Source organism: Panthera onca, chromosome B3 (genome assembly GCF_046562875.1).
Source record: "Panthera onca isolate mPanOnc1 chromosome B3, mPanOnc1 haplotype 2, whole genome shotgun sequence".
Lineage (NCBI taxonomy): Eukaryota > Metazoa > Chordata > Mammalia > Carnivora > Felidae > Panthera > Panthera onca.
The window spans coordinates 73,898,803-73,924,085 of record NC_138344.1 but is presented as its reverse complement, the minus strand read 5'-3'; the positions used below and the strand labels follow the sequence as shown (position 1 = coordinate 73,924,085).

General features: G+C 55.4%; 1 protein-coding gene and 1 long non-coding RNA gene across 13 annotated transcripts in view; one reads left to right on the top strand and one right to left on the bottom strand.

Moving 5' to 3' along the window:
• The window catches only part of ZFHX2 (zinc finger homeobox 2), a 31,686-nt gene extending 14,956 nt beyond the window's left edge, over positions 1-16,730 (top strand). For 4 of the 6 annotated variants that reach the window (XM_060619271.3, XM_060619272.3, XM_060619274.2 and 1 more), the window contains exons 2-10: positions 2,948-5,037; positions 5,218-5,735; positions 6,281-6,521; positions 7,796-7,870; positions 8,278-8,336; positions 10,016-10,216; positions 10,583-10,709; positions 10,849-14,307; positions 14,562-16,730. In XM_060619271.3, the coding sequence (XP_060475254.1) occupies positions 2,997-5,037; positions 5,218-5,735; positions 6,281-6,521; positions 7,796-7,870; positions 8,278-8,336; positions 10,016-10,216; positions 10,583-10,709; positions 10,849-14,307; positions 14,562-15,541 (7,701 nt within the window). In that variant the 5' untranslated portion in view covers positions 2,948-2,996 and the 3' untranslated portion in view covers positions 15,542-16,730. The remainder of the gene's footprint in view (positions 1-2,947; positions 5,038-5,217; positions 5,736-6,280; positions 6,522-7,795; positions 7,871-8,277; positions 8,337-10,015; positions 10,217-10,582; positions 10,710-10,848; positions 14,308-14,561) is intronic. The other 2 variants (XM_081795900.1, XM_060619275.3) reach the window with 2 other exon arrangements.
• LOC132669453 (uncharacterized) overlaps positions 1-24,677 on the bottom strand; it is a 28,425-nt gene extending 3,748 nt beyond the window's left edge. The window contains exons 1-6 of one of the 7 annotated variants that reach the window (XR_013556218.1): positions 24,233-24,677; positions 23,091-23,277; positions 13,621-13,790; positions 13,154-13,329; positions 1,410-1,513; positions 307-966 (exon numbers count right to left, since the gene is read on the bottom strand). This is a non-coding gene — a long non-coding RNA (uncharacterized LOC132669453). Of the gene's footprint in view, positions 1-306; positions 967-1,409; positions 1,514-13,153; positions 13,330-13,620; positions 13,791-23,090; positions 23,405-24,232 lie in introns of those variants that run through there. The other 6 variants (XR_013556221.1, XR_013556214.2, XR_013556215.2 and 3 more) reach the window with 6 other exon arrangements.
• Positions 24,678-25,283: the final 606 nt, after the last annotated feature.

Below are 25,283 nucleotides of genomic sequence, written 5' to 3'. Positions count from 1 at the left end.
GCACTACCCGGGTCAGCCCTCGGTGGCAGGGCCCGGGAGAAGCCCGGCTTGCCCAGCCTCACTTCTTCCCACCAGGTGGGGCAGCGAAAGGATGGTGGGCCCCCACTGTGAGGGGTAACAGTGGACTGTCAGACCCTCGTGAGCCAGCACATTTACCCCCTACCCCCAAGGATTCCGTAGGAGAGACACCTTTCTCCCAGTTTCGGGCTTCTGCTTTCTGGTTATCTAGGATAACCCCTCCATCTAATACCTTTACTTCCCTCCCGGTTCTCCAGCTACCTCCCCCCACCCCCCAGCCCTCCACCCCTTGCCCAGGTGCTGATTTGCATTTTCATTAGCATGCTGATCCAGCCCCACTCGGAGCTACTTAATGGCTCTGACTTCACGCCTGGCTAGCCCCCTAGGAGGAGGGGGGGAAGTGGGAAAGGGGGCCTGCAGGCTGGGTGGGGCCAGGCCGAAGACCCATTCCTAATCAAAGAATCTGAAGGTGAGCATTAGAGGTGGCCCAAGGAAGGAAGGAGAGACCACATCCCTTCTGGAAGCATGGGCTTGAACGCTAAAGGTTTAATCATTAGAGATTGGCTGATAATTAAGACCTGGAGTGGATGCAAGCCACTTGGGACACTGGGAAAAGTATGGGATGGTGAAGCATGGGGAACTGGTGAGTTTGGTGGGGACGGGAAGCGGGGCGGGGGGGGGGGGGTTGCGGAGGGGGAGGAAGGTGTGGTAATCAAGGTAAAAAGGCTGGGAGCAGCGTGGGAGGCCTGGTGTTTCTAGTAGCTGGAGGGAGCCCCGGAATCCTGACTGCTAGACCTCTGGAGGCTCATTTGGCCTTTCCTGGGTCTGAGGGACGATCCAGGTAGATGGAGGGCCCAGGTCTCTGTGCCCCGCCAGTCCTCTGGTTTCCCCTCCTTGGAGTTGTGTGACAGTTAGCAGCTCACTCAACCTGTTTCTTGGCTGCCTCATCTGCAAAATAAGATTAAATGAAATAATTGATGAAAGCATTTAGCACAGTGCCAGGACCATGGCATATGTACCTTAATAGCTTTTAGTAATATTACTGTTATTATTTTTTTTAATCTCTTTGTGGGGGAGGAAGCTAATCACATAGAATCGGTTGTCTTCCAACTGGCCAGGAAAGCCTCCGCCTATTTCACATGCTTGTGACCAGAGATGGCTCTGGAGGGCATCTGTGAGAGCAGCACCGGGCCTGCAGGCCAGCAGAAATTCACTGTGGCCTCTCTGGCTCAAGGACCTTGACTTAGGGAAACTACCCCTTCAGTGAGTGGAAAATCTGAGGGTCTTTCCTAGAGTTCATTCATTCAACAGACATGCACTGACTATGTGGCGGGCATTTTTCTTGGTGCTAATGATAGAGAAAGTAGGGTTCCTACTCTCATGGAACTTACCATCTAGAAGGGAGAAGTAAGTAAACCAGGAAATATCAGGTGGTGAGAAATCTCTGAAGAAAGTAACCCCCCGGAGCATGTTAGCTTCCATAGGAAGGGAAAGCCTGTTGGAAGAGGTGATATTTAAGCAGACACCTGAATGAGAATTTGCCACCATGCAGAGGTCTGGGGAAGAGTCTTCCTGGCTGACAGAGTAAGCTGTTTAGCTTAGGCAAGGCCCTAAGGTGGGAATGGACTTGGTGTGTTTGAAGAACAAAAAGGCGGCCAGTGGGCTGGAGGCAGCCAGCCAGGCAGGGTGGAGAGTATTAAGACGTGTCAGAAGTAGGCCGGCATCAGATCAGATAGATCCTTTTGTAGATCAGGATCCTTTTGGATCTTATTCATTGTACAGTGAGAAATCATGGATGGGTTCTTAAGGATATAGTACAATTGACATTTTTTTTTTTTGGTTTATTTATTTATGAGAGAGCGAGGGGAGGGATAGAGAGAGAATCCCAAGCAGGCTCCGCAATGTCAGCACAGAGCCTGATGTGGGGCTTGATCTCACAAACCACGAAATCATGATCTGAGCTGAAATCAAGAGTCAGACACCTAACCGACTAAGTCACCCAGGCACCCTACAGTTTACCTTTTTTTTAATGTTTATTTATTTTTGAGAGAGACAGAGAGAGAGCATGAGAGGCAGTGAGGCAGAGAGAGAAGGAGACACAGAGCCCAAAGCAGGCTCCAGGCTCTGAGCTGTCAGCACAGAGCCCGATGCGGGGTTCAAACTCACGGACCGTGAGATCATGACCTGAGCTGAAGTCGGACGCTTAACCGACTCAGCCACCCAGGCGCCCCACAATTTACCTTTTAAAAGACGTTTAAGATATCTGAAATTTGCTTTAAAACAATACAGGAAAATGGAAAGTGGGTAAAGATATGGATGAACCAAGATCGGCCATGTGTTGGTGGCTGTTGAAACTGAGTCATGAGTACAAAGGGGTACCTTATGTTATTTGGTCTACTTTTATATAGGTCTGGCATTTCTTATAATTGAGAATTAAATGAAAGGTCATTCTGGCGGCTGGATGGAAGGAGACTGGGCTGTAGGGGCAGCAGTGGAAACGGAAGCCGCCGTGGAGCTCGGCACACTGGTTCAGGAAAGACCGTGGCTGGGGTGACGCTGATGCTACTGGAGACGATGCTAAGGGAGGGATAGGACGCGTGTCTGTCTGAGAGATTGCTGTCCCGTTGTATGTGGGGAGCGGGCTAGAGGAAGCTTCTAGGTTTTTAGCCTAGCAACCAGATAAATGGTGGTCCCAAGTTCTGAGATAGGGAAGATGGGAAGAACGAGCTCGGGGGGAGAAATAGTTCTGATTTTGGACATGTTATGTTTGAAGTGTGTTAGCACTAAGGTGAAGCTTCAGGTTGGCAGGTGGGTAGCTGAGTCTGGTGCTCAGGGAAGAGAGTGGGGCTGGAGTACCTGGAGAGTCAAGGGCCTGTCTGGGTGTCTCCTGCCACCTCACAGCCCCGCTCTCTCCATGTTTCCCCCGCAGGGTACTTGCCGTCACGCTGAAATGAACCCCCGGCGCTCCTCCGTCTGCCATGGCCACCCTTAACTCATCCTCTACCACTGGCACCACCCCCACCCCTGGACACAATGCCCCGTCTCCGCCTCCGGACACCTCCCCCCCTGGCACCCCCGCTGATCCTGTCACCAAAGATCCCCCTGCTGCCCCCTCCACCTCTGAGAGCATGAGGCCCTCAGAGCCAGGGGGACAGGCCCTGGAGTCAGGCTGTGGCCTCGTCCCACCACAGGAGACTGGGGAGCCCCGAGAAGAGGCTGGCTGTAGTGGCTTCTCACCAAAGGACCTAGGAGTGCAAGAAGACAAGGAGCAGGAGGAGGAAGGAGGAGGGCTCCCTCCCGTGGACCTAAGCAACCATTTATTCTTCGCAGCTGGTGGTGAGGCCTACCTAGTAGCCAAGCTGTCCCTGTCAGGTGGCAGTGAACTCCTGTTACCAAAGGGCTTCCCCCGGGGCGAGGTGGGAATCAAGGAGGAGCCCAGCTTGCCCCTCCTTGCCCACCTACCCTCTGCACACCTCACTGCCCTTCACATCCAACATGGCTTTGACCCAATCCAAGGCTTTAGCTCTTCTGACCAAATTCTGTCCCATGATACCTCAGCGCCATCTCCGGCCACCTGTGAGGGAAGGGATGGAGCCTTCTGGAGCTACCAGCTGGCTCCAAACCCACCCGGAGATCCCAAAGATGGCCCTATGGGGAGCAGGGGAGGAGACCACAGGGCACTCTTCTGGCTCTGCCTCCTGTGCCGCCTGGGTTTCAGCAGGGCCCAGGCCTTTATGGGTCACACACAGTCTCATGGGGTGAAGCTAACCCCTGCTCAACATCTGGGCCTGCCCAGTAATGCAGCTGTGCTTCAGGTGGGAGATGAGGGCCGCGTGGCCCTCCTAAGCTTTCTGGAACCAAAACCACCTGCTCGCCCCCCTTTAGAAATGCCCCTTGATAATAGCAGCATGGTGAACATAGAGGCCAATGTAGCCCAGACTGAGGATGGTCCCCCTGAGGCAGAAGCTCCTGTCCTGCCTGCGGAAGAAGTCAGGGCACTTAGCCCACCCTCCCCCGCAACAACTCCCGCCACCTGGGACCCCAGCCCAACCCAAGCCAAAGAATCGCCAATGGCAGCTGGCGAGGCAGGGCCAGATTGGTTCCCGGAGGGGCAAGAAGAGGAGGGAGGGCTCTGCCCCCCACTGAACCAAAGCTCACCTGCCTCTAAGGAGGGGGGCGCTCTCTCTGCCCCAGTCGGCTCCCCCGAAGACCCCAGCGACCCACCCCAGCCCTACCGCCTAGCTGAAGACTACACCCCAGCCCCTGCGGCCTTCCAGGGCCTCAGCCTGTCCAGCCACATGTCTCTGTTACACTCTCGCAACTCCTGCAAGACGCTCAAGTGTCCCAAGTGCAACTGGCACTACAAGTACCAGCAGACCCTGGACGTGCACATGCGGGAAAAGCACCCGGAGAGCAATAGCCACTGCAGCTACTGCAGTGCCGGGGGCGCCCACCCCCGCCTCGCCCGTGGAGAGAGCTACAACTGTGGCTACAAGCCCTACCGCTGCGATGTCTGCAACTACTCCACCACCACCAAGGGCAACCTCAGCATCCACATGCAGTCTGACAAGCACCTGGCCAACCTGCAGGGCTTCCAGGCGGGCCCCGGTGGGCAGGGCAGCCCCCCAGAGGCGCCACTCCCGTCCTCTGCCGGGGACAAGGAGCCCAAGACCAAATCATCCTGGCAGTGCAAGGTGTGCAGCTATGAGACCAACATCTCCCGCAACCTGCGCATCCACATGACCTCTGAGAAGCACATGCAGAATGTCCTCATGCTGCACCAGGGGCTGCCGCTGGGCCTGCCGCCTGGACTGGTAGGGCCGGGGCCCCCTCCCCCGGCAGGAGCTGCCCCCGCCACCCCCCCTGAGCTCTTCCAGTACTTCGGACCGCAGGCCCTGGGGCAGCCTCAGGCTCCCTTGCCTGGCCCCGGGCTGAGGCCAGACAAGCCCCTGGAAGCCCAGCTGCTTCTCAACGGCTTCCACCACCTCGGAGCGCCTGCTCGCAAGTTCCCCCCACCAGGTAAGCAGCCTGGGGTCTGCACCTGTTTCCCCTTCTCCCTTCCCCAGGGCCAGACTCGAGCCTCTGCTCCCTCCTAAGGGCCAGCCCCCCACTGGGTAACCCCAGCTCCCTCGGCGCTATCCCCATTTACCCAACTGCCCCATTCCTTCCTTGGGCCACTAACCTGCTTCTGTCCCCCAGCCCCTGGCAGCCTCTCCCCGGACACCCACCTGCCTCCAAGTCAGCTCCTGGGCTCCTTGTCTGACAGCCTGCCCACCTCACCACCCCCAGATGAAAGCCCATCCCTGAAGGTGTTCCGCTGCCTAGTGTGCCAGGCCTTCAGCACAGACAACCTGGAGCTGCTGCTCTACCACTGCAGCGTGGGCCGAAGCCTCCCGGAGGCTGAATGGAAGGAGGTGGCTGGTGACACCCACCGCTGCAAGCTCTGCTGCTATGGCACTCAGCTCAAGGCCAACTTTCAACTCCACCTCAAGACTGACAAACATGCTCAAAAGTACCAGCTGGCAGCCCACCTGAGGGAGGGGGGTGGGGCCGTGGGCACCCCCTCCCCAGTGCCCCTGGGAGATGGGGCTCCTTATGGCTCCGTTCCCCCCTTGCACCTGCGCTGCAACATCTGTGACTTTGAGTCCAATAGCAAGGAGAAGATGCAGCTGCACGCCCGGGGCGCAGCCCATGAAGAAAATAGCCAGATCTATAAGGTGAGAGTGGGGCAGGGAGCCTCTGGGACTTGAGGGGAGCAGCACAGAGCCTCTGGGGGGAGAGAAGAGAAGGGGATGGGGACGGATCAAAGAGATGCTGAGTGGGAGAGCGATGGAAAGACCCAGGACTGGATACAGTGGCAAGTATGTACTGGGATAATCAACTTTTTGGAGATAGTCGTGGAGGGGAGGCCAAAGGATGGTGGACTCTGATAAAATGAATCTAGTACTTTATTCGGCTTTTCTGATGTTCGGGACTGGAGGGGAGTGTCTGCTCAGGCCATCTTGTCATCCGTTCAAGAGGTTGGAACCAGATTCCATTCACCTACTAGGGTGGAGTCCAGTATTGGTAGGAGGAAGAGAAGGAGACAGGGGAGAAAAAGCAGTAATATTCAGGTGGCCACAGGAGGGAAAGGGGAGGGGGCTGAAGAGGGTGGAAGGGATGGGTAGGGAGGGGCTGCTGCTGGTCAGGCTCCCTTGGGGGAGGTGAGATCTCGAGGTGTCTGTCCCTTCTGGGCCTGAGCATCCTCTTTCTGTGCTTCCAGTTTTTGCTGGAGATGGAGGGGGCCGCGGCAGGGGCTGAGCTGGGGCTGTTCCGCTGCCTGCTGTGTGCGTGGGAGACCCCCTCCCGCCTGGCTGTGCTGCAGCACCTACGTGCACCGGCCCACCGCGACGCCCAGGCCCAGCGGCGTCTGCAGCTGCTGCAGAGTGGCCCCGCAGCCGAGGAAGGGCTCTCGGCTCTTCAGAGCATCCTGAGCTTCAGCCATGGGCAGCTCCGGACTCCCGGTGAGGAAGAGGGGACGGGGCAGGGCGGGCAGCAGGTGTGGGAGCTGGGGGTGGTGAGGTGATACCAGTGAGGAGAAACGGGTCTGTGGGCAGTCAAGAGCAAGTGGGAAGGGGCCAGCTGTGAAGGGGAGATAAAACCGGACTTGGGGAAGAGTGAGGCTGCCCAGTGAAACAAGGAGCAAGAGGCTGCTGGAGGGAGGAGGCAGTGAAGGGCAAGGGCTTTGCTGGGTGGAGAGCAGAGAACAGGAAAGTAGATAAGGAGGAATCAGCGGGTGATTCCGAATCGTGACCAGCGTCCCAGCAACACTGGGTGTGGGGAGTGGCAGGAGCTGGTCAGGAAGGAGAGAACTAGAAAAGCAGAAGAATGGAATCCACTTCGTGCTGGGTTAGGGTATGTCAGAAGAAGATGGGAGTTGTGGGCCTGGCCCGAAGGTTGCAGGGATAGGAAGCCCTTGACAAGTTCCCCAGCCTCTTCCTGTCTCCTAGGAGGTCTTCAGCCCGAAGGCTGGGCTTAGGGTCCCCCTTAGGCAGCTGAGGTTGTACCAGCAGAGACCAGGAACAGCCCGCCAGGCGTCATTGATCCAGAGGGTGCAGGAGAAGAGCCTGGAAGGGGCTGTCAGAGGTGGGCATGGGCATTGGGGCTTTGTAGGGGCTGGCGGTGGGCGAGGGTGAGGGTACGGGCAGCAGGAACCAGGAACAGGCAGCATCGACTGGTGCTAATTGAATTGCCAATATGCTGGCTGGAGTTAAGTGCCGGAGGGGCCCAGATCAATAGCTAATGATCCTGGCGCAGGGCTGAATGGAGTTAAGGAACTTTAACACTTTAATTAGGCTGCCACCGAAAATAAATTCCTACACATCTGTCAATTCTTACTTGAGTGGTAATCTCCTCTCCCAGCTAGACCTGCCGCCTCCTGCTTGCCGCACCTGCCTCCACTCAACTTCACTTTCCTTCTTCAGTGCCCCTCCCTTTATGTCTCTGGGCTCCCTGTTTCTGGGACCAGTAGGCAGGGAGCCCAGTTGGCCTGTCTCCGCTGTCTATGGCCAGACTTGTTTCCTCATCTTTAAATGATGGGGGCTGGGTACTTAGAGTTAATCTCTTAGGCTCTCCCACCTCCAACCCTGTCACTTCTTCATCGTCTGTTTCTTTTTGGCAGCTTTTTGACTCCTCCATCCATTTTCTCCTTCTCCTGGCTGCGTGTCCTGCTTCCTCTGCCCTATGTCCTCCCTTTCCTGATGCTTCACTAAGTTGGCTCTCCCCTCATCCCACACAGGGAAGCCTCCTGTCACCCCCTTAGCTGAGCTGCCCACCCCTGAAAAAGGCTCTCAGAACAAGACAGAGCAATTGGGTGAGTTGCTCATCTGGTCCATTTTCCCTCTATCCCTGCCCCTTGTCCCCCACCCTCTGCCCCATCCTCATACGTTCTGAGGTGCACATGGGATTCTGCAGTAATCCAGCCACCCAGTGAGGCCTCATAGGTGCATGGAGCCAAACTGATACAAGAAAGGGCTCATCAGAGGGAAAGGAGGGGGAGCCACAAAAGGCTTAAATCTGGCCATCCCGCTAACCTGGGATCAGCCCTGCTGGGCCTCCTTTCCCTGTACTGTGTACAGCTTTGTGCTTTCCTGCCCTTTCCCCCCAGCCCAGCCCCCTACCCTGGAGGCTCTTTGCTACAAGTCAGGTAATCTTAAGGGCTGGGGGTCTGGAAAGAAAGAGGGAAGGCTGTCAGAGTCTCTTAATCTCTTCTCCTTTCAGCTTCTGAAGAGGTCGAGAACAAGTCTGGCTCTCGAGGAGACAGTGCCAACCAGACCACGGTCAGAACTGGGATAACTGGGAATAGCTGGGGTGGGGGTGGGGGGCGGGGTAGGGCCTGGTTTTACTGAAATTTGTTCATATTCTAAAGCCTGAAATTCTTATCAGTAGAGCTTTACAGGCAGATTTCAGACTAATGGCAGACCTAGTTTTGTCATGCTTGTGACTTGTCTCAAAACACATTAAGAGATGCCACCTAGGGCCAGTTATATGTTTAGCACCATACAGGGAGCAGAGCTGGCCCCAGGGGTGTAGCACAGAGGGAGAAGACAAGAAGGGAGGGCAGGACTTGAGGGAAAAGTGAAGACAGAAGCTGTCCCAAGGTAGGAAAAGCTGGAAGCAGGTGGAGGAAGGAGGGGAGGAGGGAAGACAAAAGTGAAGAAATGAAAAGAGAAAGCCCAAACCAAAAGGCTAGCCCGCTGCCCAGCTCTCTATTCCTGTCAGGAGCAGAAAGACAACTAGACACGGATGGTCATCTCCTGCAGAAGGCCCCAAGCCTGCATGGAACCATCTGGGCACCTCCTTCCTGAGGGTAGAGGCCCCAGCCCAGATGACTGACCCAGATAGCAAACCCTGAAGCTCTCCAAGTTTCCCAGCCTTGGGCCTCTGCCTGGCCTAGGCAGGACCTGTGTGTTTTAGCTTTGTGGCCTGAGAGTGTGGATTCTGAGGGGACTCCCAGACTGGGTCCCTGAGGCTCCATGCTGCCCCTCCCTCACAGCTCTCCAAATGGGACCTCAACAGGCAGGATTACTACATTTCCACAGACTGCAGCAGTGCTGGCCAGACCCTCCTCACTCCTGTTTTCTCCTGCAGACCGATTCCAGATGTCTGTTCCGAGGGCCAAGTGCATTAAAATGAGCATCTGGATGCCCTTCCTTTATGGCCATCCTGTCCCAGTATGCAGGCCTGGACCAGTGGCACAGGGGGCAGGAGAGGAACTGAGCCAGGGAGATGAAGATAGGCTGGAGGTCAGGCAGTCAGGTGACTAAGGTGGAGACAGGGCCTTCCCTTGGCCCCACCCCTCTAGAGGTGTGGGCGAGAATGTGCCTGCAGAGCAGGACAGAATTTTCATGGGCCGCTGGGGGAGCTGTGGCGTTTGTTTACATTAAGAAGGGGAAAAGGAAAAGAAAGTGGGAGCTGCTGAGCCGCTGGGAGATGAGCCGGCTTCTGAGCAGACAGGTAGGGAGGGCCCCTCTTCAGGAGACACTCAGGTTAGGGACCTTGGGGAGGCAGAGTGGGCAGGGATAAAGGAGCCTCTGGGTCCAGATGTGCCAGAGGGCAGGGGTGCCATCTCACAGGGGAGACACGGGCAGGGTGTGGGTGGGTAAGAAAACTAAATCCCGGGGAGATAGGTACAGGGTCATACTGTAGCTGGAGTACTAAGCAAGGCAGCAGAGAGAGGCAAAGACCAAGGAAAGGCCAGGATGGAGGGAGAGGGCCGGACAAAGAAGGCAGGCAAGGGGAAAGTCTAGCCTAGGCCTTTGTCCCAGTGGAAGGGAAATGAGGGAGGAGCCAGCTTCTTGCTTCTGGCTGGATCCGTGGTGATGCCTTGATGCCTCTGAATGCGGCTCACTGCTAAATTGGGAGTGGGGGATCATGCTGTGTCCAAGAACACAAAGGGCCGGGTGATGGTGGGCCCCATCATTCTCTGACACCTCCTCCCCAACCCATGTGCCCCCAGGTATTCTGCTGTCCATACTGCAGCTTCCTGAGCCCCGAGCCTGAACAGGTGAGGGCTCACACCCTCTCCCAGCATGCAGTGCAGCCCAAGTACAGGTGTCCGCTGTGCCAGGAGCAGCTGGTGGGCCGACCTGCCTTGCACTTCCACCTTAGCCACCTTCACAATGTGGTGCCCGAGTGCGTTGAGAAGCTGCTGCTTGTGGTGAGTACTGGCTGGGTGAGGACCCATCCAGGAGGCCTTGTTTGGGCCAGGAGGGGAAGAAGAGGCAGGGGCGTCCAGGCAAGTATGGGTTTAGCGGGGACAATGTTGGTGAGGAAGCTAAGCATTTCCTTCATTTCCATTAGGTCCTGATAAGAGCTGTTCAACTGGGGAGGCATGGGCTTTGGAGCAGGAGAGGCAGCAGCCCAGGCCCTCCCCTCTGGGGAAAAGCCAAAGTTCTGGGAGTGTTTCCAGGAGGAGACTGGAGCCCTGGACAGAAGCTGGGCACAAGCCCAGGTGCAGAGCAGGGCGTGAGGAGTAGCAGGGTGGGTCAGCACAGGGGAGTCACTGGGCTTTCTTCCATTGTAGGCAACAACTGTAGAGATGACCTTTACAACCAAAGTGCTGCCTGGGCCCACTCTATGCCCACTGGGGGATGCCCCAGAGCCCCCTGCTCCGGGGCCAGAGCCTGAACCCAGCAGAGAACAAGGAGCAGGTAAGAAAGGGGACATTAGCTTCATGGACCAAGAGGGTCTGAAGACAACTGAGGCAGGGATCAGTTGTCCTTGATATGGGGTGGGTGGGGTCTGACTTCAGACAGTTACCTTCTCATGGCACCCTTCTCTTTCCTTCAGAAGGCCCTCAGCTGACCCCAGAAGCCAGTCCTGATCCTCTTCCTGAGCCTCCCCCGCCCTTAGCTGAGGCCCCAGACAAGCCCCCAGGAAGCCCTGATCAACCCCCATCGCCAGCCTCTCGGCCTGATGTCCTGGTGGAAGAATTGGCCCCTCCACCCACCATGGCTGAGGAGGAAGAGGGGCGTGTGGGGGAGCCCCGCCCTGCAGAGCCAGCTCCATCTGACTCTCGCCACCCTCTGACCTATCGGAAGACCACCAACTTTGCCCTGGACAAGTTTCTTGACCCTGCCCGGCCCTATAAGTGCACTGTGTGTAAGGAGTCCTTCACACAGAAGAATATCCTTCTGGTCCATTACAACTCTGTCTCCCACCTGCACAAGATGAAGAAGGCTGCCATTGACCCGTCCGGCCCTGCCCGAGGAGAGGCAGGTGCTGCGCCTCCCACTGCTGCTGCCACAGACAAGCCCTTTAAGTGCACTGTCTGCCGAGTCTCCTACAACCAGAGCTCCACCCTAGAGATCCATATGCGCTCAGTTCTGCATCAGACTCGCTCTCGGGGGACCAAGACTGACGCCAAGGCCGAGGGGCCAGAGCGTGGCCAAGAAGAGCCCAAGGAGGGTGAGACTGAGGGGGAGACTGGCACTGAGAAGAAGGGCCCTGACCCTGGTGGCTTCGTATCTGGGTTGCCCTTCCTGTCGCCTCCCCCACCCCCCTTGGACCTACACCGATTCCCAGCACCCCTCTTCACCCCACCAGTCTTGCCCCCTTTCCCTCTGGTGCCGGAATCACTGCTTAAGCTCCAGCAGCAACAGCTGCTCCTGCCCTTCTACCTCCATGACCTCAAGGTGGGGCCCAAGCTGGCATTGGCTGGGCCCACACCCCTGCTGTCTCTGCCAGCTGCCACTCCTCCTCCCCCGCCCTCTAAGGCTGAGATGGCTGAGCGGGAGTGGGAGCGGCCCCCCATGGCGGAAGAGGGGAATGAGGTGGGGCCCGCCTCGCCCCCCAACTCCATGCCTAATGAAGCAGCCCGCACTGCAGCCAAAGCCCTTCTAGAAAACTTTGGCTTTGAGCTGGTGATCCAGTACAACGAGGGGAAGCAGGCTGTGCCCCCTCCCCCGACCCCACCCCCACCAGAGGCCCTGGGGGGTGGAGACAAGCTGGCCTGTGGGGCCTGTGGGAAACTCTTCTCCAATATGCTTATCCTCAAGACACATGAGGAGCATGTCCACCGCCGATTTCTGCCCTTTGAGGCCCTGAGCCGTTATGCTGCTCAGTTTCGAAAGAGCTACGATAGCCTATACCCACCCCCTGCAGAGCCCCCCAAACCTCCTGATGGGTCCCTGGATTCACCAGCTCACCAACTGGGCCCTCCCTTCCTGGTCCCAGAGTCTGAGGCAGGGGGGGCCCATCCCTCTGAGGAGCGAAGCCGGGCAGGAGGACGCTGGCCACCAGAGGAAGAAGAAAGCTCCAGAGGGAATCTGCCTCCCCTACTGCCTGCAGGCCGCAGGTTCTCCAGAACCAAGTTCACAGAGTTCCAAACCCAAGCCCTGCAGTCTTTCTTCGAGACCAGTGCCTACCCCAAGGACGGAGAAGTGGAGCGGCTTGCAAGTCTCTTGGGCCTGGCTACCCGTGTGGTAGTAGTGTGGTTCCAGAATGCCCGCCAGAAAGCACGCAAAAATGCCATCGAGGGGGGGCCTGTGCCGACCGGAGGGGGCAGCGGGGGAGCCTCTGGCTGCAGGCGCTGCCATGCCACCTTCTCTTGTGTTTTTGAGTTGGTGCGGCACCTCAAGAAATGCTATGATGACCAGCCCCCTGAAGAGGAGGAGGAAGAGGCAGAGAGGGGGGAAGAAGAAGAAGAGGTAGAGGAGGAGGATGCAGAGGAGGAACAGAGCCTTGAAACCCCCGCACGGCCCAGGGGCCCGTCACCTGAACCTGCAGACAGGGAAGAGCTGAGCCAAACAGAGGCAACAAACCCAGGAGGCAAAGAGCCTGAAGGGAGGGCCCCTCCCTCGCCTTCCCCAGTCCACACTTGTGACCAGTGCACCATGTCTTTCCCCAGCCAAGATCTCCTGACCAGTCACCGCCGGCTACACTTCCTGCCATCCCTGCAGCCCGGTGCTGCACCCCACCTCCTAGATCTGCCATTGCTGGTGTTTGGGGAGCGAAGCCCCCTGGTGGCAGGTGCTCCACCGGCCCCAGGGCCACTGCTGAAACGGAAGCATGAGGAGGGCAGCCTGTCCCCAACGGGCAGTGAAGCAGGGGGTGGAGGGGAGGGCGAACCCCCCAGGGACAAGCGCCTACGTACCACCATCCTGCCCGAGCAGCTGGAGATCCTGTACCGTTGGTACATGCAAGACTCCAACCCAACGCGCAAGATGCTTGACTGCATCTCCGAGGAGGTGGGACTCAAAAAGCGGGTGGTGCAGGTCTGGTTCCAGAACACCAGGGCCCGGGAGAGGAAAGGCCAGTTTCGAAGCACCCCTGGTGGGGTGCCCAATTCAGCAGTCAAGCCCCCCATCACTCCTGCCCCTGCAGCCTTCCCCAAGTTCAACCTCTTGTTGGGCAAGGTAGACGATGGATCTGGGAGGGAAGCCCCAAAGCGGGAAGCACCTGCTTTTCCCTACCCACCAGTTACTCCTGCTGCCGGGCCCCTGGCTTTCCTACCACCTGGGAAGGAGGCCACCACCCCAACACCAGAGCCACCTCTACCTCTCCCACCTCCCCCTCCACCCAGTGAGGAAGAGGCTACAGAGGAACCTTCTAAAGCTTCACCAGAGAGCGAGGCTTGCAGTCCATCTGCAGGGGATCTCAGCGATTCGTCGGCTTCCAGTCTGGCCGAACCAGAGTCTCCTGGGGCTGGGGGAAGCAGTGGAGGAACAGGAAGTGGGGTCGGGGTTCCAGATGGAATGGGGCAGCGGCGCTACAGGACTCAGATGAGCAGCCTGCAGTTGAAGATCATGAAAGCCTGCTATGAAGCCTACCGTACCCCAACCATGCAGGAGTGCGAGGTGCTGGGGGAGGAGATTGGGCTGCCCAAGAGAGTCATCCAGGTCTGGTTCCAGAATGCTCGTGCCAAGGAAAAGAAGGCCAAACTGCAGGGGGCGGTAGTTGGTGGGGCTGGGGGCAGCGGTGAGGGCCCCTTGGGAGCCCAGCGCACTGACTGTCCCTACTGTGACGTCAAGTATGATTTCTATGTCTCCTGCCGAGGCCATCTCTTTTCCCGCCAGCACCTGGCCAAGCTCAAAGAGGCAGTCCGAGCCCAACTGAAGAGTGAAAGCAAGTGCTACGAGTTGGCCCCAGCACCCGAGGCACTCCCGGCTCCCAAGGCCCCACCAGCCACCACACCTGCCTCTGTGCCCCTTGGGGCTGGCCCGGCCCTGCCTCGCCTGGCCCCGGTCCTCTTGTCTGGTCCAGCTCTGGCCCAACCCCCGCTGGGCAGCCTAGCTCCTTTCAATTCAGGTGAGTGGGCAGTTGGGAGGGGTTGGACTTCAGAAAGCATCTCTCTCTAATGACATGCCCCTCTTTTTCCTCCTGGACTCTTCCACCTCCAGTCTCCTGTCGCCTCCTTAGTTTCAAGCTCTTGGGGGAGAGGAGGGAGGGAAGGGAGCAAGGCAGCTAGGTGGTGGGAATGGGCGAGGGTGTGGCTGGAGGTGGCAGGATGGACACCAGGCCAGTAGGTGGCTAACCCTTCATCCCTCCTTTCGTCTTCCTAGGCCCTGCAGCCTCCTCGGGCCTCCTGAGCCTCGCCACTTCAGTCCTGCCTGCTACCACAGTGGTCCAGACTGCTGGCCCAGGCTGCCCCTTACCTCAGAGACCTGTGCCCGAACAAACTAACAACTCCACAGCAGGCACCACTGACCCTGCCCCAGGCCCCCCTACTGAGCCCTCCGGGGACAAGGTCTCTGGTGAGCGCAAGCCAGTTGCAGCGCCCACCAACTCCTCCACTGACGCCCTCAAGAACCTCAAAGCACTGAAGGCTACAGTCCCAGCCCTGCTGGGGGGCCAATTTCTGCCCTTCACATTGCCCCCCACAGGGGGGGCAACACCACCAGCTGTCTTTGGCCCCCAGTTACAGGGGGCCTACTTCCAACAGCTCTATGGCATGAAGAAGGGGCTATTTCCCATGAACCCCGTGATACCTCAGACCCTCATCGGACTGCTCCCCAACGCCCTCCTCCAGCCACCACCCCAGCCCCCTGAGCCCACAGCCACAGCGCCTCCAAAGCCGCCCGAACTGCCTGCTCCAGGGGAGGGGGAGGCCGGGGAGGCGGATGAGCTGCTGTCAGGCAGTACCGGCATCTCCACCGTGGATGTGACCCACCGCTATCTGTGCCGCCAGTGCAAGATGGCATTTGATGGGGAGGCCCCGGCCACGGCTCATCAGAGATCCTTCTGCTTCTTTGGGCGGGGCTCGGGGGGTTCTGTGCCCCCCCCACTGCGGGTGCCCATCTGTACCTACCATTGCCTGGCATGTGAGGTGCTGCTGAGTGGGCACGAAGCCCTGGCCTCCCACCTGCGCTCCTCGGCCCACAGGCGCAAGGCGGCCCCACCCCCAGGGGGCCCACCCATCACCGTCACCAACGCCGCCACTGCCGCCACGGCTGCCGTGGCTTTTGCCAAAGAGGAAGCAAGATTACCTCACACGGACTCCAACCCAAAAACTACTACTACCTCTACACTTCTAGCTTTATAAACAGACAAACCAAGATGGGGGGGAGAGGGGAGGGCCTCAGGGCTCCCTCCCTTACTCCAAGGGGTGTTCGGTGGGAGCTCAAATCCCTCACCCCAACCCTCGGCTCCGCCCACCTCACGGGAATCTTTAAATTCCCACCCTCAGTGGGCTTCACACACCCCACCTCCAGCAGAGTCCTGCCTCCTCCCCTGCCCCCAGACACACACTGATCCTCTGCGGCTCATTGCCCATCTTCACACCCACTTTGTCATCCTGATGGTCCACTCATCTCTGCCCTGCCCACCACACACAAGATCTATCCTTGAGTCCATCTTCCTACAACCTTTTCCCCACTGAATTCCCAGTCACCCTCCCCCCACAAAACACAGTCAACCCCCGCGAACACACAAGTACATGTTATCCCATGCTGTTCTACTGACTGAGAAAACACCAAAAAAAAAAAAAAAAAAGGAAGAAGAAGAAAATAAAGAAAACCCAAGGCAAAGAAGGGGTAAGGAAAACAAACATTGCTACTCCCCCTTCTCCTTACCCCCTTGTCTAGAGCATCACACAGCTCACAAACTTTCCAAATACCCAGTTGGCTCCCAAGGTTGGAGCCTGGGACGGGCAGGGAGCCCACAAAACTCGAACCAAACTGGAGGCTGGCAGGGGGAGAAGCGCTTGCAGCTCACTCTCCCCACACCCCTCCCTCCTAACCCTCTCCTCGCCTGACAGGGGAGCCCCTGCGGCCTGGACTCTAGGGGAAGCCGCCGCCAGGAACCCCTCTGCCAACCCCCACCCTGCACCCTGGGAACTGCAGTAACTTATTCTCAAAGGCTTTAAACACAGAGATCCTCTCAGCAGCCGTGGGCCTGCCCCTTGTCCCAGCCCTGCCACGTGGGGGTCCAGCCTCCGGGACCGGCGCTGCCCACCAACGGCAAATCCAAAGTTCTTTTATTTAAAAAAAAAAAAAAAAAAAAAAAACTGAAACACATACACGACCAAAAAAAAAAAAAAACAGCGAGAGAGAGCACGCGCGCACATGTGCACGGGAGAGAGATGGAGACAGAGGAATGAACTAAAGTAAAACACAAGCTTGGAAAATACAGAAAAAACTGAAAAGTCTCCCATCAAACAAGTGTTTTTTTCCTGTTTGTGTTACCTTCCCCTCCGTGTTGAGGGTTTCTTTAAACCACTGGTCTTTGGAAGATCTAATGGCTTTAAGTCCTTGTGTGGGTTTGGTGATCCTCAAGATGGAAAGCCATGCAGCCTGGCCTTGGCCATGCCCAGCCTCAGAGGTGGGGGCTGGTAATGGGGAGACAGGCTCAGACACGGGGGAGACCTACCCTTGCCCCTGAACTGAGTATCAGGACAGGTAACATCCCCTCATTCCTAGCTGCTAGTTAGAAAAGTCAGTACCACCAGATGTATCCTGGAGGTCCAAGGAAGAAAGGGGTGGACAGGGCAGTTGGGTAAGCCTCTCTTTTGTGCAGCTAACCACCACTTCCTTTTGCTTCTTTCACAAAACCCTTCTATTTCCCTTTCCATTTCTGGTCACTTCTTGGACTCCTTGCTTTTGTGGGGTCCCTTGCTCTCCATATGTGTTCTTCCCTCATCCTCTGCCCTTGCCTTTTTTCCCACCGGCAAGCAGCAGCTGCTGGAGGTGCCACCAAAGGAGTCAGGCTGTCCGGGAGGCCCACACGGCTCTGGAGCTCATGACAGATGAGGGGGTGGGTGGGCAAGGAGGTGACTGAAGCACAAGGTGAAGAATGTCTGATAGGGTGCTGTCACCAAGGGGACCAATGAAAGAGGAATGAGCTAGAAGAGAGTCCCCCACCTCTAACCTCATTGTTCCTGCCAGGATCAGGTGGTAACTGGCCACCCCAAAGCCCAGCTAAATTGGCACAGGGTAGAAAAGCAGGTGTTTTATTTCAACAAAGAAAAGCTTGCAAAAGCTCCTAGTCCTCCAGGTAATTTCTGCTACTCCCCTTGCCCCAGACTTCCCCTCTCAAGGGAGTCTCTTTGCAAACTTTCTCCCTTCAGGCTTCTTCCGCTACCATCATCCATTTAATATGCAGACACACCAATTCAGTCAGCCCTAGGATTTTGACTTCCTGGCCCGTCACTCCACCCTGTGAACTGGTTAATACCAAAGCGGTGGCTTATGTGCCCAGAAGATGGGAGGGGAGAGTGGGGGAGGGAAAAGTCAGCTGAGTCCCTAGTGCCCACAGGTTCTGCGAATCGCACTTCTGGTCCATTTCTAAAATTAAAAGCTCCTACTCTAGCAAACTGGGGTGGGGCAGAGCCAGTCACTCTGATGATGTCAGGCATAAATGCAGGCCCTACTGTGGTCTCAATCTTGCTGCCAACCTTCCCACTTCTCAGCATCTCTTTTGCACCCCGCCCTCCCTCCTTCCCTATCCTTTACCTTCTCCTGTTGAGATTCTGTGTATAAAACTACTTTCTTAGCAGCATGTGTGAGGAAAGAAGCTTTTTCACTCTGTGCTTTCAGGGAATATGACTTGTGTATAAAAGTTGAAAACCAAAAAAAAAAAAAAAAAAGAAAAGAAACATTTTAAAGAAAACCATGGCAAACACCTGGTATGGGATGATTAGGGGTGTGGTGTCATGCATTTTATGAGTTCACAACAAGGACAGGTTGGCTTCAGTTCGAACTGTGTATATTTTTAGTGGGAGTTAAGAGAGCCAGATATCCCTCCTCCTCCTCTTGCCCTCAAACATGTTCTCTTACACCTGGATACCCTGGTCTGGAGACACCATGTACATGCATAGCAGTAGACAGCAACTGACTCTAAGCAACTGTCCTAACCAGGAACCCTGCAGTTTGAGACAAAAGAGCAAGGCTGACTGTGGAGTTAGGTTTCCCATTCCATGTTCCCAGTGCCCGGAAGCATTCCTCCCTAACCCCATTCTCAGACCAGAAGTCCACAGGAGCAGTGCTCCTGCTTCAGAAATGCGCAGTGGGCCACTCTGGTAGACAGAAGTCAGTAGGCCCTATGCAGAATGCTAGAGGTGAGCACCAGGTCGTGCTGCTTCTCCTGGGGAGCAGTAGACCCAACTCAAGCACCTGGCACATCAACAGCTATATTGTAGTATAGGCTCCACCCCAACAACCCTAAAGTGAGCTTCAATCCATGGCTCCTATGATTGGTCTTCCACGGCCTGGGGCAAAGGCCTAGGGTCTGACACACATGGGTCCTAAGGCATCCAAATTCTGGTCTACCCTACTTACCGCTAGGATCAGTACCAGGAGACAGGAGGTGGAAATGAGCTTGGCTGTTTTTGCTCTAAACCAGAATCATTATGGGATGGCTTTAAGGTACCCCATTCTCAACTAGGAACAGAACTCCAAGTCTTCTGCAAGAATATGGCAAAATCTGAAGCTGCAGCAGCCAAATGGGGTAGAATGTGCAATAGGACCACTAAAAGAAACACATTCTTTCTCCAGCTCTCTAGCCCCTGGAGTGTACTTACAGAAGCATGCACAAGAACCAAGAAAGCCAACCATTCCAGCCATGGTAGCACCCATCTACTTAATTCCTTCTATTTGTTCCTTAGTCACTTTCAGGGCTTAACAATCAGATCACCAATCCTCCAAACCTCCACCAGCCTGTTTTAAGACGCATTTTTCCATCCAATAGAAATATATATAGGAACTTGCACCTGAAATACAGAACTCTGTATAACTGCACCAATGGAACAAGCACACACACTGTCAGCAACTGCAGCAAAACCATGGAGAGAGCTACAGGGATACATACATGCCCTAAGGAAGGGCCCCATGGGCACAGAGGCACAAAGGACATGCCTTCAGACCTATCACCTACACTTCACATAAGTAGAACCACCCTCCAGGACATACTCATTTTCTTCACATAAAAACAGTGGGTTTGAAAAGCTTATGAACAGTCAGGGGGAAATGTAACCAGTATCAGAAAGGGTGACCAAGTGTTATAATCCATGGGGAAAGGACTTTAAATTTCTGTGCACTGTGACACTAGGGAGGGGAGAGGTAGAAGAGAAATCAGGAGGAAACTTTAAGGAAAACTCATGAAACACAAGAATAAACTGGTTTGGGACCCTGTGTTATAGGAAGGGTAGGCACTGAGGAACCTTTCTCTCTAGGTTGTGGTGCAAAGCTCAAACCACCAGCTGGGAGCAACTAGTGAGAAACTTGTGAGCCGTGAGGATGTCATTTAGGACTAAGGAAGAAATGCCCCAAATACCAAGGAAACCTTTGCTACAACAAGAAGGGCTACAGACCCAGTCTGCAGGATTATAGCTTTATATACATTGTGAAAAGGGCAGATGAAGGAAAAGCGAGATAGAGGACATCCATAGAAGACCTAGACCGTGACTCGTCAAGTTGGGGGAGCGATGGGAAGTGATTCCCAGGCAAGACTATACAGGAAGAACATAAAATTGGGTGAGGTCCCACTCTGTCATTCTCCATCATACAGAGGTCTCAGACAACCTTCCACACAAAGGACAGCAAGGGGTAAGTGGCATTATTCCCTGTCAGTAGTCTGAACCTGGTGTTTCCTGCAGCTCTCCAGCCAGAGAATTGTCTGGCTAGAAACTCATGGGGAAGCAGGCTGGACCTGCTTATGTGGACCGGAAGGAAGGTGATGGGGAAAGGTGACCTGGGATTGACTCTTTTTTTTTTTTTTTTTAAGTAACCTCTACCCCCAACATGAAGCTCTAACTCATGGCCTCAAGTTCAAGAGTCAGATGTGGAGTGCCTGGCTGGCTGAGTCAGTTAACCTCTGACTCTGGATCTTGGCTCACGTCATGATCTCACTGTTTGTGAGTTTGAGCCCCATGTCGGGCTTTACACTGATGGCACGAAGCCTGCTGGGGATTCTGTCTCTCCCTCTCTCTCTTCCTCCCCCAGCTTATGTTCTCTCTCCCTCTCAAAATAAATAAACTTAAAAAAAAAAAAAAAAAAAAGAGTCAGATGCTCCACCAACTGAGCCACACAGGCGCCCTCCTGGGGTTAACTCTTAATCCTATCCAAGCAAACACACACTTTTACACAAACAATGGCTAAAACACCGAAATGGGTAATCTGTAGGAGCTCAGCATGCCCCACATCCACAGTCCTTTCCTGATACTCAACCTTGTACCATGTCTTTTCACCTGGACTTGAAGAATGACACACTGTGCTCATTCCCACCGAGTGCTCAAACAACAGTATCGTCTGCATCTTGCTAAGTATCCACAGTCAGCCAGGCCCTGTACTCCGTTGACCCCTCCTTCCACTACCCAGGACCCAGATCTGTCTCCAATAAGAAGAATAATTAGGATTCATCCTGTACCAAGCATAGAATCCACACAAATCTTGCTGGACCACAGAGAGCCATCTTCCGGCCATGCTCCTAACCTGGTGGTTCTCAGTGGTAAAGTTTAAGAAACAAAGGGCGGCCTACCATCAGAATTTGAAAGTGTTCCCTAAGGGATTCTTTTGTGATAACTACTGCCAGGGAGAAGCACCGTTCTGACAAGCTAAACCTGTGTGATTTGACCTCACAATCTATCCTATTCCTCCTGTTGCTCCTACCCAAAACACATTTACACACACCCCACATGCATGGCAGCATAAAGACAGGCCTGTGGTTGGGGAGGAAGAAGAAAGATGCAAAAAGCCTAGAGAAATCCAATCTAGAGTAACTGTTCTACAAGGTGACTGCTGTCTCTTAAAACAGTTTCTCAAAGTTCTGTTCACCCGCATCGTGGTCACCTGTGCTGGCTTAAAATGCACATTCCTGAAACACATTTCATATTAGTTTAAGAACCCCTGATTTGGGCTGCTCAGCCCATATACGTCTGTGACCTGCCTGGAACTTTCCAGCACCCAGGGCCCTATCCTGCTACACCAGGGGCTCCCACCAGGCGCCTAACATCACCTCGGAATTGTTTTCTTCATTACCCTGCCATCACCCCCACCTCCAACATCTGGGAAATCTGACTGTGTCTTCTGCCAACAGGCTGTTCTTGAACAGGAGACAAGAAACATCATCCACTCACCCATTCGGCTGAGTGTCTCCCTGCTTTTTCCTGTGCTGTGGAAACCACCTCCCTTCTTCTGAAGCTGGCATCCACTTCCAGAGATGCTGAAACCAGAACTCCCCCCAACCCTAAGCAGCTCAGTAACATAGTAATGGTTTGATTTCCTTCTGGGCAGGTCTTCTCCTCCATCGGACCCACCCAGCCTCCCCCAACATTACCCAGAGCCAAATCTTCTAATTGAAGATCCTCCTAGTTACTAATCCACAGCCTCTGGCTACTCAGAAAGCAAGGAAAGCCCAACCTATTGGAATTTCTTCCAGATCGAGGCCCAAGGTGCAGTTTTATGGCACTGACAAAGGCACTGCCTCTGAAGGCATAGGGCTGGTCTGCGTCACCACAGATGCTGGGGACTCTCCTTCTAGGAGCCTTCCTCTCTATGAGGGTTCATTGCTGATCTGTGGATTCCCTTTCAGGGGTGAATTTCAAAGACATGGACATTTATCCAATTCTACCTAATTGCGGTGCCATTGAGAAATTCCTAAATCTCGGGAAACACTCTTTCTGGAAGGACAAGTCCCAGGTGCCTTTGTTTTTCTTATACTTATCTACCTCTTTAGGCCTAGAGCACCTCTTCATTTTCCTGGGACTGTTACTGAATATGGGCCTTTTAATGAGGGAGGAAGAACTGGTTCATCTCAACCACAGCTCAGCCAATCACAAGGCATAGGGCAGACAAAATATATACGGGGATAAACCACCCCACAACCAACAGCAAGGCCTGAGGGTCCCTCCTTCCTACTTCTCTTCTAATCTCTTCTGGCACCAGCTTTGTGACAACATAGCTGGCTGTCCTCTCTACAGCTTTCATTTGCCCTGCTAGCATTTTCTCTGTCTTCACTGCCCAGAGAGGCGTACAGGCCACTGGCCTGGAGCCTTGGATTTGGTTTCTTGCCTATGCCCTTGGCCCTCTGTTCTCCAGGTTCCCTTGAAATAGCTACTCAAACACTGACTGTGGTAGCAGTTAAATCCCTTTCTTGGAGGCAGTTAAGTAGGAGGGAGGTGGGTGTCTACTTGAGGTTGGCTGGCGAGTACCGATGCAGCAAGCTGTTGAGGGTGCCATCTCATGCCACTCCCCAGCAGAGCTCCGCCTGATGCCCGGAGTGCCCATGTGCGCTGCCCCCTCTCCCTCTGCCGCCAAGTGGCGGTCGTGAGCATTGTTTGGCGGCTTTGGGTTTGCCGCAGTGCCAGGATCTGAGACACTGTTCACGTGCCAGTGCAGCACTACCAAGCGTGGCGGCATCTAGTTGGTTGGGTGCCAAGCAGTAGGACCCAGATGGTGATAGAGAGATGAAAGAGGGGTGGAGTGGAGGGAGGGGGAGGAGAGGAAGGCACCAGGGAGAAAATCAGATACCTCACTTGTTAGAGTGGAAAGTCCAAACGAGATCCACAGAAAGGTACCCTTCCCATTCTAGATCCCAACTCAGCAAGCAAGCCACCCCCCCACCCCCCACCCCCCCGCCATGCTCGCACGGTGACATACACAGACCAGGCAAGAGGATCTGGCCATCTTCAGCAGGAAACTGGCTGGGGGCCAGACAGGACTGCCAGCGCTCTCTGTCCTTCTTCCTTGGGGTCTTGGCAATGGCATGTTTCCTCCTTTGTGTCCTCAAGCCTCTCTCCATCTGTCGCTCCGCTCCCCATGCCTAAGAGGGAACAGGAAGGAGGTCCTGGCAGAAAACAAGTCTGTTCTCCCAAACAACTCACTCTCACTCTCTCACTCACTCTCTCTCTCTCTCTCTCTCTCTCTCTCTCTCTCACACTCTCACACACACACACACACACACACACACACCATCTCACCTCCCTTCTCATTCCTGGCACAGCAACCTTCTCAACCAGATTGGCAAGAGGCACTTCTACCCTCCTCCATTCCACACAATGCCAGAGCCTCTGCCAGGCTCCATGGGCAGTGCCAGCACCCACTGCTTCACGCCCACATCCCCGCGCTTTTCACAGAGGCCAGCCCTGAGGAGCTCCCCCAGGGAGCAGTGGCATGATCCCTTCTCCTGCTCTTAGACACTTTCTTGGCACTTCCCTGGCTACTCTTTCCACCACTTCACTTTCCCAGACTAGAAGAAGGCTAACTACCTCATAGTCCAACTGTTTCTCAGAGCTGAGCTCCAGAGGGACAGAAACATCATTAACACATCTCTGCCCCTCCTCTCTGCCTCCTGGGGCCCCTGTTCCCACTGCCCCAGCTCGGTGCACCAGCCTGACGGGTGTGATGCCAATGGCTCCCAGGTACCGAGTCTCCCTCTCAGACCACCAGGACTCCTGCGGCTGTCCCCCTCCCCATTCGCTTCCTCCCATCTCCGCGGGCACAAGGGTGGCAGCTGCAGTGCCAATGCGTGTAAGCAGGCAGCATGAAGCAACTAATGCACCCTCTTCTGCCCTCCCAGGCCTCAACCCTCTCCCCTCCTTCCACTCCATCCCCCTGTCCTTCTGGTTGGACACTAGATTGGCAACCGCAGTGCCAACCCCCACCCATGCCCAGGAGGCTCACATACAGCACGCGTTTATGCGTACATGTACATGCGCACACACACACACACACATACACACGGCCCCATGAGTGCCAGGCAGCGGTGGCAGACACACAGCAATGCACAGTGACGGGTATACCCGAGGAGGCAGCCAGATTCGGCACCTGATCCAGCACCCGTTTGGGATTGGGTGGGTAGGCGGGCGGGCAGGCGGGCGGAGGGGTGATGGAGGCAGGCGATGGCCCTAGGTTGGCAGCCGATAGAGCTGGGAGAATGGAGGGAACAGATGCTCTTTGCCCAGCCTCTCTCCCTCTCTCTCGGAGATCAGTGCCAAGCTGGGGGGATGGGGTGAGGGGAGGATGGGGGAAGGGTGGCATTTGGAAAGCTGGCAGGGGGGGGAGCTGGGTCCGCCCAGGCTGGGCAGTGCCGGCACTGGCTGCCGCCTCTCCACTCTGCCATCTGTCTCGCTTCTCTCCCCACCCCCTTTCTCTTTCTCTCTCCCTCCTTCATCCACAGCAAACCGAAAAGAAGAAAACAGGGTCCTCATTCCGCCCACCCCCAACCTCTGCCAGACCCCCTCTCCTCCCCACAACTCACCATACCATACCACCACCAAGCCATCTGTGCTCTCTCCTCCTGGCTCAGCCACCTTCTTTCACTCGCCTTCGCCCTCATACCAAAACGGGTGCAATGTTTTAAAAATATATATACATGTATATTTTAAAAAGCAACTTAAAAAAATTTTTTTCTTTGGGAATGTCCTGTCCTTCTGAGTCTGGGTCCTCGGTGCCAATATTTATGGCAAGCAGAGGGAGGGGACCCTGTCCTCAGCTGGTGCCCATGAATCCCATGCCAGGGAGGAGGGGTGGCTGGGGTGGGGTGGGGGTGGGGTGGGGTATCGGGAGAGCTCTCTTCTCTCTGCGCCTGTGGTGGTTTCTTTTTTTTTTCTCCTCTTCCACTTCCGGAGCAGATTCAAATAGATCTACAGCCTTCCCCACCCCCAGTTCCCAGGGCCCCTGTGCCCTTCTCTCCCTGCTTTTGATTTTATTCCTCGATCACCCTTTCCTTTTTTTGGTGTGTGTGTGTGTGTGTGTGTATGTGTGTGTGTACGTACGTGTGCGTGCGTGTGTTTGCATCCATGGCGGTGGGCACTGTGCCAGCCACCACACAGCCATCTGCGATGCCTTCTG